The 13,705-nt window shown below is 41.4% G+C and overlaps 2 protein-coding genes across 10 annotated transcripts in view; one reads left to right on the top strand and one right to left on the bottom strand.

Annotated features, from left to right (window-relative positions):
• LOC134285249 (uncharacterized) overlaps positions 1-13,575 on the top strand; it is an 85,295-nt gene extending 71,720 nt beyond the window's left edge. The window contains exon 2 of the mRNA XM_062845728.1: positions 6,580-13,575. Coding sequence (XP_062701712.1) covers positions 10,207-13,575 — 3,369 coding nt within the window. The 5' untranslated portion in view covers positions 6,580-10,206. The remainder of the gene's footprint in view (positions 1-6,579) is intronic.
• Positions 1-13,705, bottom strand: part of LOC109431502 (nuclear factor of activated T-cells 5) — a 138,489-nt gene that overhangs the window by 17,939 nt on the left and 106,845 nt on the right. For all 9 annotated transcript variants that reach the window (XR_009996249.1, XM_062845724.1, XM_062845725.1 and 6 more), the window contains one exon: positions 4,638-4,746. Coding sequence is in view for 8 of the 9 variants with exons in the window: in XM_062845724.1 (XP_062701708.1) it covers positions 4,638-4,746 (109 nt within the window). In the remaining variant the exon portion in view is untranslated. The remainder of the gene's footprint in view (positions 1-4,637; positions 4,747-13,705) is intronic.

Raw genomic sequence — 13,705 nt, 5'->3', positions numbered from 1 at the left:
CGCTTGTCAGATGCATGGAGCACGCTCTGACTATTAGCGAAATGAAGAATGAAAGTCACGCTCAAGACCAAGGGCAAGAAAAAAGGCGGACTATACGAGTCCCTGTCAGAGTGTCAATACAAACCCGTGGGGTGATGCTTAAAGGATCGTGATGGCCAAGACAAGAGGTGGAATAGCTCCTACGATGCTGGGTCATTAGGCCGAAGGCCATTAGGCCGAATGGTCATTAGGCCGAATGGTCTACAGGACGAATTGAAATTTAGCCGTTGTTTTTACCTTTTCCAACCATTTTTGCCAAAAACTAGTTTAACAATGAAACTAGAAAGAATAGCTTATGTTTTAAAGAAGGAAAAATTTATGAATTGCCAAACACTATTTTAGCAATGATACTAGAAAGAACAGCCTATATTTAAAAGAAGGAAAAATTCATGGGTAAAATATCAGTAGATTCAGCATCAATAAAGAATCTTCGTGCCTGTTACACGATACACACATGCAAAATGGTCATTTGCAGAGGAAGCTCTCAGTTAATAACTGTGGAAGTGTTCATAGAACACTAAGCTAAGAAGCAGGCTTTGTCTCAGTGGGGACGTAACGGAAAGAAGAAGACCCAATGACCATTCGGCCTGATGACCATTCGGCCTAATGACCATTCGGCCTAATGACCATTCGGCCTAATGACCATTCGGCCTAATGACCAATGACCATTCGGCCCAATGACCATTCGGCCTAATGACCATTCGGCCTAATGACCATTCAGCCTAATGACCTTCGGCCGAATGGCCTGACACCCAGTGCTGAAAATTTCATTTCGTCATATCTAAATTCAATCACCTACAGCTCATTTTGGAAGCTGAACCTGAGACTATGGTATATGAAGAACTTGTGCGGCTAGACCAGTTCTGCAGGAAAGTCACGGAAAAACTGCAATTTTTTGAATATTTAAGGTAAATGTCACGGACTACCTTGGAAAAATGCCAAATGATATTCACCGTGAATATCATTGGCATTTTTCGAAGGTAGTCTGTGACATTTACCTTAAATATTCAAAAAATTGCAGTTTTTCCGTGACTTTCGGCCTGATGACCATTCGGCCTAATGACCATTCGGCCTAATGACCATTCGGCCTAATGACCATTCGGCCTAATGACCAATGACCATTCGGCCCAATGACCATTCGGCCTAATGACCATTCGGCCTAATGACCATTCGGCCTAATGACCATTCAGCCTAATGACCTTCGGCCGAATGGCCTGACACCCAGTGCTGAAAATTTCATTTCGTCATATCTAAATTCAATCACCTACAGCTCATTTTGGAAGCTGAACCTGAGACTATGGTATATGAAGAACTTGTGCGGCTAGATCAGTTCTGCAGGAAAGTCACGGAAAAACTGCATTTTTTTGAATATTTAAGGTAAATGTCACGGACTACCTTGGAAAAATGCCAAATGATATTCACCGTGAATATCATTGGCATTTTTCGAAGGTAGTCTGTGACATTTACCTTAAATATTCGGAAAATATCGTTTTTTCCGTGACTTTCTTGCAGAACTGGTCTAGCCGCACAAGTTTTCCATATACCATATTCTCAGGTTCAGTTTCATAAATGAGCTGTAGGTGATTGAATTTAGAAATGACAAAATTAATTTTTCAGCACTGCAATGACACCAGCTCCTACTTAGCGGTCTCCAGAGATGCTGGAGGCGATCATCCAGGCAAGGGACCAGGTCCGGACGATGTTCCGAACCTAGCCTTTTAAAAAGGCTATTGCAGAGACTGCTGAGCTGTTTAGAGCTGCTATACAGAAATGTGTGGACGAAGGAGTCTCCCTAGAAGTTCGGAAGCGCTAGAGCCAGATCCTGGTATATAGACCAGCTTCCTCGACGCGGCGGGGGAAATGCTCGGGAGGATAACCCCCAACAGACTGTTAAGGCACATCAGTTCGCCTTCTGGAAGGGATGGTTGGCCGTAGACGTCATCTTGTACGTTATTAAGACCGCCGAGATAGCTCTCCACAGTCCACCGTAAGAGGCGGGGAATTCGCTATTGTGCAGTAGTGGCCCGCCTTCAATGGTGACCCGGCTTGGGACACGGCGCTACGTAATCGGCATCTACCGTAGTAAGCTATAGAGTACGTATAGGCTAATATGCCTGATAAGTGTGGTAAGTGCGTACCGTACTATGTGCGGAGTGTGCGCTCTGTATGATCATCGGTATGATGCCTATCGACATTCTTAACGGGGGCTATAAGAGTGCTTCGAAACTTAGAGGAAACAACAGAAAACGTTTTGTTTGTTTTCCCGCGTTTTCGCACAATACGTGAGCACTCCAGGTAACAATTTGATGCAGTACAAACGTTTTTCCAGCTATTTTAAATCAGCCTTCATTTGAGCAAAAGCTGATCACAAGAGGTACAATCCTTTATTCAGCTCCTAAACCTTTAATTTTGGTGATTTTATTCAACCTTTAGCTGATTTGAGGTTCACTGGAAGGCTGTTTGGGGGCTTAATATGCGCTTAAGGACAAACGTCTTAACATCCCGCTTCAACAGTGCATCAAAACTTCAAACGCACAAATCTCAAGAAGCAAGCGTTACACAACAAAGCAGTTTATTATTCTGTTCTTGCTCACTTGTAATAAGATTAAAATAAGAAAATCAGGTACCTACGCTGGTTTTGTTTACGAAGAGATTTGTGCTCTCGAAACCGTGAGTAGGTGGCAAAGTCGGCCATTGTGGCGACCATGTTGGGATTCTAACAAGTATGTCCTTAATCAGTAATCAATCAAATTTATTAGTTGTGTAAAATGAAATGAAAACACTTTCGTGAGCCTATTTTTACCATTAGCTGCGGCTATTTCCAGGAGAGATGTTTAAGTGTATAAGTTAATCTGAACAAAATTTGAACTAAGTCTGTATTGAGGCTAAAGATGCGAAATGAACTTCACGAAAACCATGCTTATGTCAGCTGTCAAAAATTATTTGATTAAAGGTTGAACAACAGATGATTAATTGTGCATGTTGGTGTATGGTTTAGAGCTGGTTACCCAGATGAAAATTGTTACTTGGGACATGCTTGCCACTTGCGGAGGGGGCACGATTCTGGGAAATCTTGTCCGGAATGCCGTTTCATCGGCTATCGCCCGAATCATTTCGGAACTACAGTGCTGACGCGTAGACTCGTGACCCCTAACCCCAAACTACCTGAGCCTCCATATCCCCCCCCATTGCTAAGAAAAGACAGAAAAAAAAATCGCAGATAGGGTCATATTGGGCCCATATAGCCGAGGCGGTAAACGCACGGGTATTCAGCATAACCATGCTGAGGGTGACGGGTTCGATTCCCGGTCGGTCCAGGATCTTTTCGTAAAGGAAATTTCCTTGACTTCCTTGGGCATAGAGTATCTTCGTGCCTGCCACACGATATACGCATGCAAAATGGTCATTGGCAGAGGAAGCTCTCAGTTAATAACTGTGGAAGTGCTCATAGAACACTAAGCTGAGAAGCAGGCTTTGTCCCAAATGAGGACGTTACGCCAAGAAGAGAGAGAGAGAGAGAGAGAGAGAGAGGTCATATTGGGAGCTTCTGTGATCCGAACCTGGCGTTTTAAAAGTCCACAAGTTCGTCGCCTCTTCGCTAGCCCCAGCTTTAGGCAATCCTATTAGTAGTTTGTCCTTTCGACAGGGATGGGAACACTCACTTGCAAAGAGTTACATTCACTTGCTATTTTCTCAGCTCAGATGCGAAACTTTGCCGAATAGAGCAGGGGTTGCACATAAATCCCAAAGTCGTGACAGAGCTGCGAAAGCGATTGTAATTGTAATGTAAATTACACTCACCTCGTGGAGAGTTGCCTTCGCAGCTCTCTCACGACTTCGGTATGCGTGTGCGACGCCTACTCTATTCGGCAAACTTTTAGACAAAATCACCAGGCAAAAGTCGTCCATACATCGTTTTTTGATTGCACGCTTCTGAGCTGAGAAAACTGCAAGTGAGTGAAACTCTTTGCAAATGAGTGTTCCCATCCTTGCCTTTCGAAGTAATCCCCACTTTAGGATATCACTATTATTATTATTATTATTTCTTTATTGGTAAGGCTTACGGCAATTCAAAGTAAATACTTATTATTTTTTAATGTAAATTGCGATTGTTCAGTAATAATGTGAAGTAAGTAAGTCGCCGTCTAGAATCATCTGAAACATTGGAAAAAGTTTTCCCGAATATGAAGGAAGTCAGTTCCATTTGTTCAGCAGGGTGCTCTCAATTGCATCGTAGTTAGGTAATTGAGTATTACTAACAACAAAGAATTCATGTTTGATTAGAAGTAAGGAAATATGACAACAAATTAGAATGGAATCAATCGGTGATTAATGGCTCAATGATCAAATTTTGAAAACTTTAACTTCATTGAATAACAGAGAATAACAAAACGAGTGATAAAAATAACAAAAACAATAACAAATCACGACCAAAAATGGATTTGAACCGTTGGTATTCTGTTCGTAAGCATCTCAGCGTATAGTAATCTTCTAGAAGTCAAATTTACAATAAGCATGTTATTACATGAAACGGTAAACCATCGAATCTACAAACGTGCATGCAATCCATAAGAAACATATAAGTAAATCGTACTCACCTCCATGCTCAAAATACTCCGATGAATCGGACGGCGATTGGGCACCTTCCGCCACCACCGTTGGCGACACGAGATCCGGCTCCGAACTGGAAACACATTGCACCATAGCCTAAAATAAAACATCAAGTGTGTCATTTTAAAAAGCCTGCTTCTGCCGGTTCCGACTTACCATTCTTCGACTGACCCATAGTGCTCGGTGAATAAATATAATACACAGCATTTACGAATGGTATCTGTGAAGGGCTTGAAAATTGATTACCGGCTCAAGTTCGGCTCAGTGGAATTTGAAATTTGCTTATGCGAGTTTTTTGTTCGCACGGGTAACTCCGAAAGAGCGGAAAATGGAGCAGCTATCTAACGCTACATTGCCGCAGCTAATTTTTCGTTTATACTGCAATGGATTTTACTTTCTGGTGAGCAAGTCGCGAACACAACCAAACGTGCTGATCGCTGCAGTCGAACTGCGGGTCTGCAGGCAGGCATTTCTTGAAATTCTGAGGCAGCCACCCGACTAGAAGCATATAACAAGATCATAACAAAATTTCGACAACTGTTGTTAGATATAAATATAGTTAATATAATTCTGTTATACGATTTTTTCTATGTGAATATCCATAACAAAATTATATTAACCTTAGTTATAACTTTAGTAGCTTGTTTCATTTGTTTAAACAGACGTATAACAACATTTGTTGTAATATGCATTATAAAATAATTGCCTCTAACATAATTACAATAAAGTTTTTGTTAATTTTTTGAAACTTTTTTTTTCAGAATTTATAAGATTTTTTGTGTTATCGCGAAAAAACATTGAAATTTTTTGTTATTTTAGCCAATTGATCCAATAAAAAAAAAACTTGAGATTTATAACCAAAACTTGTAACTCAGCTTGTTGTATTTTTGTTTTTATTGGAACGAGTTTTGTTAGAACTTTTGTTATTTCAACTAATAACGGTACATGTTTTATAACTACCGTTGTTACAAAAATCATTGTAACAAAATAACACAACCAGTAATAATTTTGCTTTTTCCATCTATGTAGTCGGGAAGTTGCAACAAACAGTGTCACGTGAATTTTTGTTCCTTCACATAATTCTATTCGGCCGATTGAAAGAAGCAAATGATGGAGGAGCTACGCCATCCGGCAAGTTTTTTTACCCTTCTTACACCCATAAGAAGAAGATTTTTGACTAAGTGTAGATATCGTATTAAATATCTCAGTCGTCTGTCAACCAATGTTCCCTTGGCAGCAAATGAAAGCTACAACATCCTAGTAGAACACTCTGAAATTCTATTTCGATTGAACATTCGGTTACTAAGATATCTTTCGAAGAGTACCAAAGAGTTATATAACTAAACTTTTCGAGATTTTTGACAAAGTATATCATATTAAATATCTCAGTCGTCTGTCAACCGATTTGGGTTCTCCTAGCACTAAATGAAAGCTACAGTATCCTTGTAAATAGTCCTGAAATTTTATTTCGATTCGGCATTTGGTTACTGAGATATATTTTGAGAGAAACGAACCAGCCAAGGGCTGAAAGTCTCTTAAATAAAGATAAATCAATCAATCCATATATTTCGAAGAGTATTTCAATAAACTTTTTTTATTTATTATTATTATTATTATTATTATTAGTGACTGTAATGCAAAGGGAGTGACCATTTTGTAGATTTTACGCTGAGCATATCAAAAAATTCTTCAAATTTTTGGCTTTTATGAACTTTTTGAGGATTGTTTTTACGATGATTAGAAAAATTACAATAAATCGGAGAAAATTAGGTCAATTTTAAAACTCCATGCAATTTGTATGGTGTGAAAAATTGCTGAAAAACTTTAAACCCCATTTACTTGAAAGTGGATTTTTGTCACTTACACCCTTTTGCTTCTAGTTCAAGTAATATGAATTGTTGAGGTAAAACGCACCCCTTGCTTTTCAAGGAGAGCGGGACATTTGGCATAAAGTCATTTGGCATAAGGTCGTTTGGCATAAGGTCACTTGGCATAAAGACATTTGGCATAACGGTCATTTGGCATAATGGACATTTGGCATAACCGAAATGCACCCTTCTTTATTATGCCAAGTGTCCATTATGCCAAATGACCGTTATGCCAAATGACTTTATGCCAAGTGACCTTATGCTAAACAGCCTTATGCCAAATGACACAGACCCCTTTTCAAGGATTAATCTAGGCTTTGGAGTTTGAAATCCTTGTAAGTAATCATAGCTACGTTATAATCACGTGATAAATTGTAGAGATCTCCATTACTGAGTGAACGTGTTGGAAATAAATTCATGTCTTTAAACAATAAATGCATATCTTCTCATATTCATATTGACGCATCTTTCTCAACTGGTGCATTTTCTCCAGAATCCTCTTACCCATAAAAAAAACAGGGAGAGAAACGAATAGCAAATCATGCCTTATCACCAACTGAGCAAAATAAGCAAACACTATTAAAGCTTCTAGTTGCAATCATTGTAAAATTCCTGAACATAAAAACGTATGAACTATGTACACTCCCGTTCAAAAGTTTGGGGTCACCCCCTCAAAAACATGTCATTTTTTTAGGTCCATATCTCCGCAAATTTGCGTCCGATTTCAAAACCCTAGGTTTCATTCAAAAGATAATAAGTCAAAGAAACTTTGAACATGATTTAAAATAAACTTTTTTACAAAATTTTGTATGTAAACTTAACCCGAAGTTGCCAAATATTCTATAAAATAAATATAAATATACGGAAGTGTCGCTGGAAGTTGAGTCGACCAAATTTTAAGATAAGAGCGGTAATATGACCCATTTTCTATTAGCTTTCAACTGCTTTTTACAGAACTCAGCTAAAAAATCTAGAAAAAAAGTTATTAAGTAAATTAATCCTTGATGTCATCTACCAAAAGTTTGGGGTCACCCCTCAATATGATGTATCGGTCAAAAGTTTGGGGTCACTATCGTAAAACATGGAAAAGTGATTTGTTGATATCTTTGTCATCTTTCATTCAATTTTAATTCTTTTTGGCTTATTTGAAACAAAATGAATGATACTTACTGCATAGACATTTAACCACACACATTTGTTGAAATTTACATACTAAAATTTAACGTAAAGTTGCCTCATTTTTTGAAGCGTGGTAAAATGTGCTAACTTTACATAACATTTTTATATACAAAAATCGTTAAATACGTTAAGTTGAAGCAATCAAACGTAAATTTAGTTAATTATCTTTGAAACGAGCCAAAAATAATTAAAATTGAACTATAGATGACGAAGATATCACCAAATCACTTTTCCATGTTTTACGAAAGTGACCCCAAACTTTTGGCCGATACATCATATTGAGGGGTGACCCCAAACTTTTGGTCGATGACATCAAGGATTAATTTACTTAATAACTTTTTTTCTAGATTTTTTAGCTCAGTTCTGTAAAAAGCAGTTGAAAGCTAATAGAAAATGGGTCATTTTACCGCTCTCATCTTAAAATTTGGTCAACCCAACTTCCAGCGACACTGCCGTAAGTTTATATTCATTTTTTAGAAAATTTGGCAACTTTGGGTTAAGTTTACACACGAATTTTTTTGAAAAAGTTTCGTTTAAATCATGTTCAAAGTTTCTTTGACTTGTTATCTTTTGAATGAAACCTAGGGTTTTGAAATCGGACGCAAAATGGCGGAGATATGGGCCTAAAAAAATGACATGTTTTTAAGGGGGTGACCCCAAACTTTTGAACGGGAGTGTACATACATATGTACTTGAATTAGTAAGAATTACTTCCCATTTAGATTAACTGCCATGAGGGCGCATATAGCCGAACCGGTAAGTGCACGGGTTTTTAGAATGACCATGGGTCAGGATTCTAAACAAGAGGGTGACGGTTCCGACGACGCTATCATTTGTCGTGCACGACAAAAAAAAACCTTGACTATGTTCCAGTAGGTATGTAATGGCAATTTTGAATTATTTACTAAACAATCTTAGTCAATATCCTTAGGGAAACTTTTTTTTTATTACGGTATACAAGAAAAAGCGCTACTATCGATAGGTGGATAGGTTTATTTTGAAGTGGTTGCCAACATCGAAGTGATATGGAATTGAAACAAACATAATTTTGCCGTTCAGGCGAAATCTGAAACTCTTCGCTTCGCTTTCTTTTTTCTCTGTTTCGCCGGTTGTCCGAGAGTGAACCTCATATGTTTTTTCTGGCGTCACTAATTTATTGCCTAACTATAAAATATTTAAAAATGAACTTTCAGAATTGTGCAGCTTTTTTGATAATATGTTCATGGAAACCGAATCAAAAGCGCCCTTTAAATCCAAGAAAACTGAAACCAATTGCTCATTTTCCGCAAAGACCAGTTGAATATCTTCTAATAGCAACGCTAGACAATCCGTTGTTCCTTGCGCCTTGCGAAGTTCCAATTGCATATTTGAAAGCAAGTTTTTCGATTTAGCAATTTCCTTAAACATGATAACACAGCAATAGGGCGATATGAGTTATGGTCAGACGCTGATTAATTAGTTTTTTGAATATCTATTACTTTAACTTGTTTCCCCCTCTGGCGGAACAATGTGTTCTCAAACAAGGTTGTTATCCATGAATGAATTGAACAGGTCTGGAAATCGTCGTTTCACGATATCTGGGAGATTCTCAAACAGATTGAACTTGATATTACCGTGTCCCGAAGCATAATTGTTTGACGAAAGAAGAGCCATAGAACATTCCAGCATAGTGAAGGCGGGTGTTCCGTACCGGAAGAAGTTTATTACGCTGCAGTAATCCTGTTCAAATCGAATTTGTAAAACACTATTTTGTATTAAGACCTTTTCGTATGTCATGCTTGGTTTAGGCCCTTTTCGTATGTTATTCTGTATGTTTATAGAACGCGCGTCTTCCTACTCGCTCACTCACATGTCAATTGTGTAAACAATGAGTGAGAGCGCTGATCACCAGTCTGACGGTTTGACAGCTGGAACAGGTAGCACCGATATGATAGTAGGCGACGGTAAGCACCAACCACGAAAGCTCCTGAAAGTTCTGGATGCACGCTAACTGGAAGATACCCGAAAGTTCGAGAACTACCCAAAGTGGGTATAAATAGCGCAGTGCAACCAGACCGGAGTCAGTTTCATTTCAACCGCGAATATAATCGTACCAAAGTGTAAGAAAAGAAAAAAAGTGGAATAAAGAGAAAGTATCGAAGTGTAAAGTGAAGTAGTGTTTCTATTCCAAGTCCAAGTGTCAAGACCAAGTGAAGTGTTCAAGTGCTCTCCAGTAAGGAAATCGTCTCACACGTTCAAGAAGTATTTCCAACCCAACGGTTTCCTTACACCCAAGTTCCAAATCATACAGTCCACTGCCAAGAAGTTTATCCAAGTCCACCAAGTCTAAGAAGTTTATCCCATTCCAACGATTTCCCTTCTCCGATTCCACCAGCCAGTGTGGAACATAAATTGGTCCTTCGAGCCCGGATATCGACCAATCGATTCCAGTTCCTGAAGTTTCAACGTTCCTGTTTTCGAATCAAGTGAAACACTACAGTTCCAGTTTCAGTGAAGTGCAAGTTTCAAAATGCCACCAGTGCAGTATTCTCCGATCAAGCCTGTCAATAAGAACAATCCCGTGGTCAATCCTGAGATGAATCCTAATCCAGGAACCGTCTCGGATCCAGCAGGAGTGACAAACCCAGCAGTTGTGCCAAATTCAACAAAAGTCCCGAATCCGGTGGAAGCGATGAATCCTGTAGTGCCTGTAGTTCCAGATCCTCCTTCGAATGCAGGCCAATCAAGCAGTGGATCATCCTTCCATGGATTTCATTGGCAGGAACAAGTAGACCGTGGTACCATGACTAAGCTGAACGGACTTTTCCGCCAACGAAGCCAGGTCGAGCAGAAGGTGGTTCGCATCCAGTTCACCTTGCGAGACCAAAGGCACCTGAGTCTGGCTCAGCTCAACGTCATTACCGGCAAACTTGCAGCAGCCTACGAAGAATTTAGCAGGTTCCACAGCGAGATCATGGCCCTGATTCCCGACGACGCAGAGGACGAACAAGAAGAGATCTACACTGCTTTCGAGGATCGTCACGATGCTGCATCCACCGTAGTCCAGGAGATAATCATAGCTCTCAACCGCAACACTCATCCAGCCGTCGCCACACCGCACGTAGTGGTCCAGCAGCAACCCCTGAAAGTTCCGATTCCCACATTCGACGGGACTTACTCCAGCTGGCCTAAGTTCAAGGCAATTTTCCAAGACCTAATGGAAAATTCTGCCGATTCCGACGCAATAAAACTATATCATCTGGACAAGGCCTTAGTTGGAGCTGCTGCTGGTTCCCTCGACGCCAAAATCATAAACGAGGGCAACTACGAGCAGGCTTGGAGAGTGTTAAGCGACCGCTATGAAAATCAGCGCCTCATTGTCGAAAGTCACCTACGAGGCCTGCTCAACCTGAAGAAGATGTCTAGCGAATCATCCAAGGAGCTGCGCTGTTTGCTCGACGAGGCAACCGGACATGTGGAGAGCCTGCGATATCTCAAGCAAGAACTCACCGGCGTGTCTGAGCATCTAGTCGTGTTCCTCATAACCGCTGCTCTCGACAAGGCTACACGAAAGGCTTGGGAATCCACTGTAAAAAGCACCGAATTGCCGAAGTACACTCCAACTATCGCATTCCTGAAGTCTCGTTGCCAAGTCCTGGAGAACTTCGAGTTGTCACAGGTTCCAGCTTCGCCAGTTCTCAAACCGAAGCCCACGCAGCCGTCTCTCAAGCTGCCACTCCAGAAAAGCAACGCAGCCGTGTGTTCAATTCCAAGTGACACTTCCTGCGATTTTTGCTCCGATCACCATTTCAACTACCAGTGCTCGGCATTGAAGCAGTTGACCACAGCTCAAAGAGCAGAGAAGATTCGATCCATCGGTCTTTGTTTCAATTGCCTCCGTAAGGGCCACCAGTCGAAGCACTGCCCTTCAGCCAAAACATGCCAGAAATGCAGCAAGAAGCACCATACCTTGTTGCATGCTGATTCCAACCTAGAAAACACTCAGGACCTCCAAGCCAACGTTTCCGATCCGAAGTCAGTACAAGACATGAGTGCTTCTGCTCCCACCTCACCAACTCTGAAGACAGGTTCATCGGTGTCGACGATCTGTTCATGCAGTAAAGCAGCACAGGAAACCAAAACTGTTCTGTTGTCCACTGCTGTGGTCCACGCTATCGACAAGAATGACAATCCGTATCCATGCCGAGTATTGCTGGATAGTGGATCGCAGGTAAACTTCGTAACCGAAACCATGGCCAATCTCCTGAGATTACCAAAAACGAAAGCCGACGTCCCTATCACTGGAATCAATGCTCGTCAAAGCATCGCTCGTGAGAAGGTTTCAGTCTCATTCCGCTCCAGACTCACCGAGTTTCAAGCCACTATTGAATGCTTGGTGACCCCCAAGGTGACACCGTTCGTACCCTCTACACGGCTGGACGTCAGCGACTGGGATGTACCAGACACCATTCATCTTGCGGATCCAAGATTCCACATTCCCGACAAGATCGATCTACTCATCGGAGGAGAACTGTTCTTTGACATCCTCAAGCATCATCGCATCGATTTGGGCAACAACCTACCCACTCTTCGTGCTACTAGCCTCGGATGGATAGTGACGGGAACTATCACTGCTCCAGCAACACCTGAGTTGTCAGTTCGTCACTCAAACATTGCAATTGTAGAAAACGTCGAAGTGCTTGAGCATGTTCCGTCCATTTCCAGTAGTTTACCAACGAACAAAATCTACGAAGACCAGTCTGTGTCGACGCATTCTCGAAATTCAACAGATCGATTTGGCTTTCGACGTCCTTTCAAACGGACTGTGGATCAACTTGATAACCGGCGTGGTCCAGCACTGTCAGGATCCATCATGTTGGAGAACCGATTCAATCGCGATCCAAGTTTGCGGGACAGATGTTACAATCGTCCTCCTGAACGTGATTCCTGTGGGTGTCTTCTCCGCCTCGATGAAGCTTACGACTTACCACATCAAGCCACGAGCTGCATGCCCCATCATGCAGTTCTATCCTCAACGTGCTCCAGTTGCGATCGAGAATCCTTCGATACAGGTGTGAAGTCGCAGCCTGCTATACAACCGTTGGACGAAGTTTTGATGCTTGCCAACGAAGACGAAGAAGATTCCCCTTTCCAAGTTACGACCCAGCAAGACTTTGATGTCGATCAAACGTTTGTTGAAACGGAAATGGAGAAAAATCTCATCTTCCGCGATACACGATTGCGATCCGTGAATGCACACAGTGAATGCCAGGAACAAACATGGAATTCGGCTTCACACGAATCTTCACAGCGTACGTCGCCAGAGAAAAGAGAGAAACATCTGCCACTCTACGATGACATCGTGAAGAAAATGCTCAAGGTTCTCGCCAAGTATGAAGATCCCAAGGACAATCGTTTTCCTATCGCCAATACAAGAACCCAATTGTCAGCTTTTTCCCAAAAATCCACGGAACAGCCTGAGTACTCTGAAGTTCAGCGCTCCTCTGTTCTACTCGAAGCCTTTCCTTCGGTTGTCAATGTGGTTCAGCCCTCCAGCAAACATTTTCGGAAAAATATGCCTAATAGTGATGAGCCACTAGACAATGAACAACAAAGGTGGATAGATCTCCAAAGCGTCGGATCTTCATTGAAGCTTGTCAAAGTACCCAGGAGTATTATGTATCCCAATTCGATAGTGTGCGAATTACAAGAACCAGATGACATCGCAGTTACCGCCTACGGATCAAGTTTCAATCTACTGGACACATGTGTACCTTCTGAGTTGCGCCTTCAAACCCTCAAGACGCCCAAGATTGATCATTGGGATGGATACCCATTTCAACGAAACAATTTCATAGCACCCAACTGCAAGAAGAAATCCCAACGACCAATCCCTTAGCAAAATGGAATACCTGTTGCTACCTCATCCGGCTAACGGAGAAATTCCGATCGATCGCTGTCATCGTCTACGAACACCGAAATGTTTTGAGACTACGACGCCTCAACCGGGGGGAGTATGTTCCGTACCG

The sequence above is a fragment of the Aedes albopictus genome, chromosome 1 (genome assembly GCF_035046485.1).
Source record: "Aedes albopictus strain Foshan chromosome 1, AalbF5, whole genome shotgun sequence".
NCBI lineage: Eukaryota > Metazoa > Arthropoda > Insecta > Diptera > Culicidae > Aedes > Aedes albopictus.
This window is presented reverse-complemented; position numbering and strand designations above follow the sequence as displayed.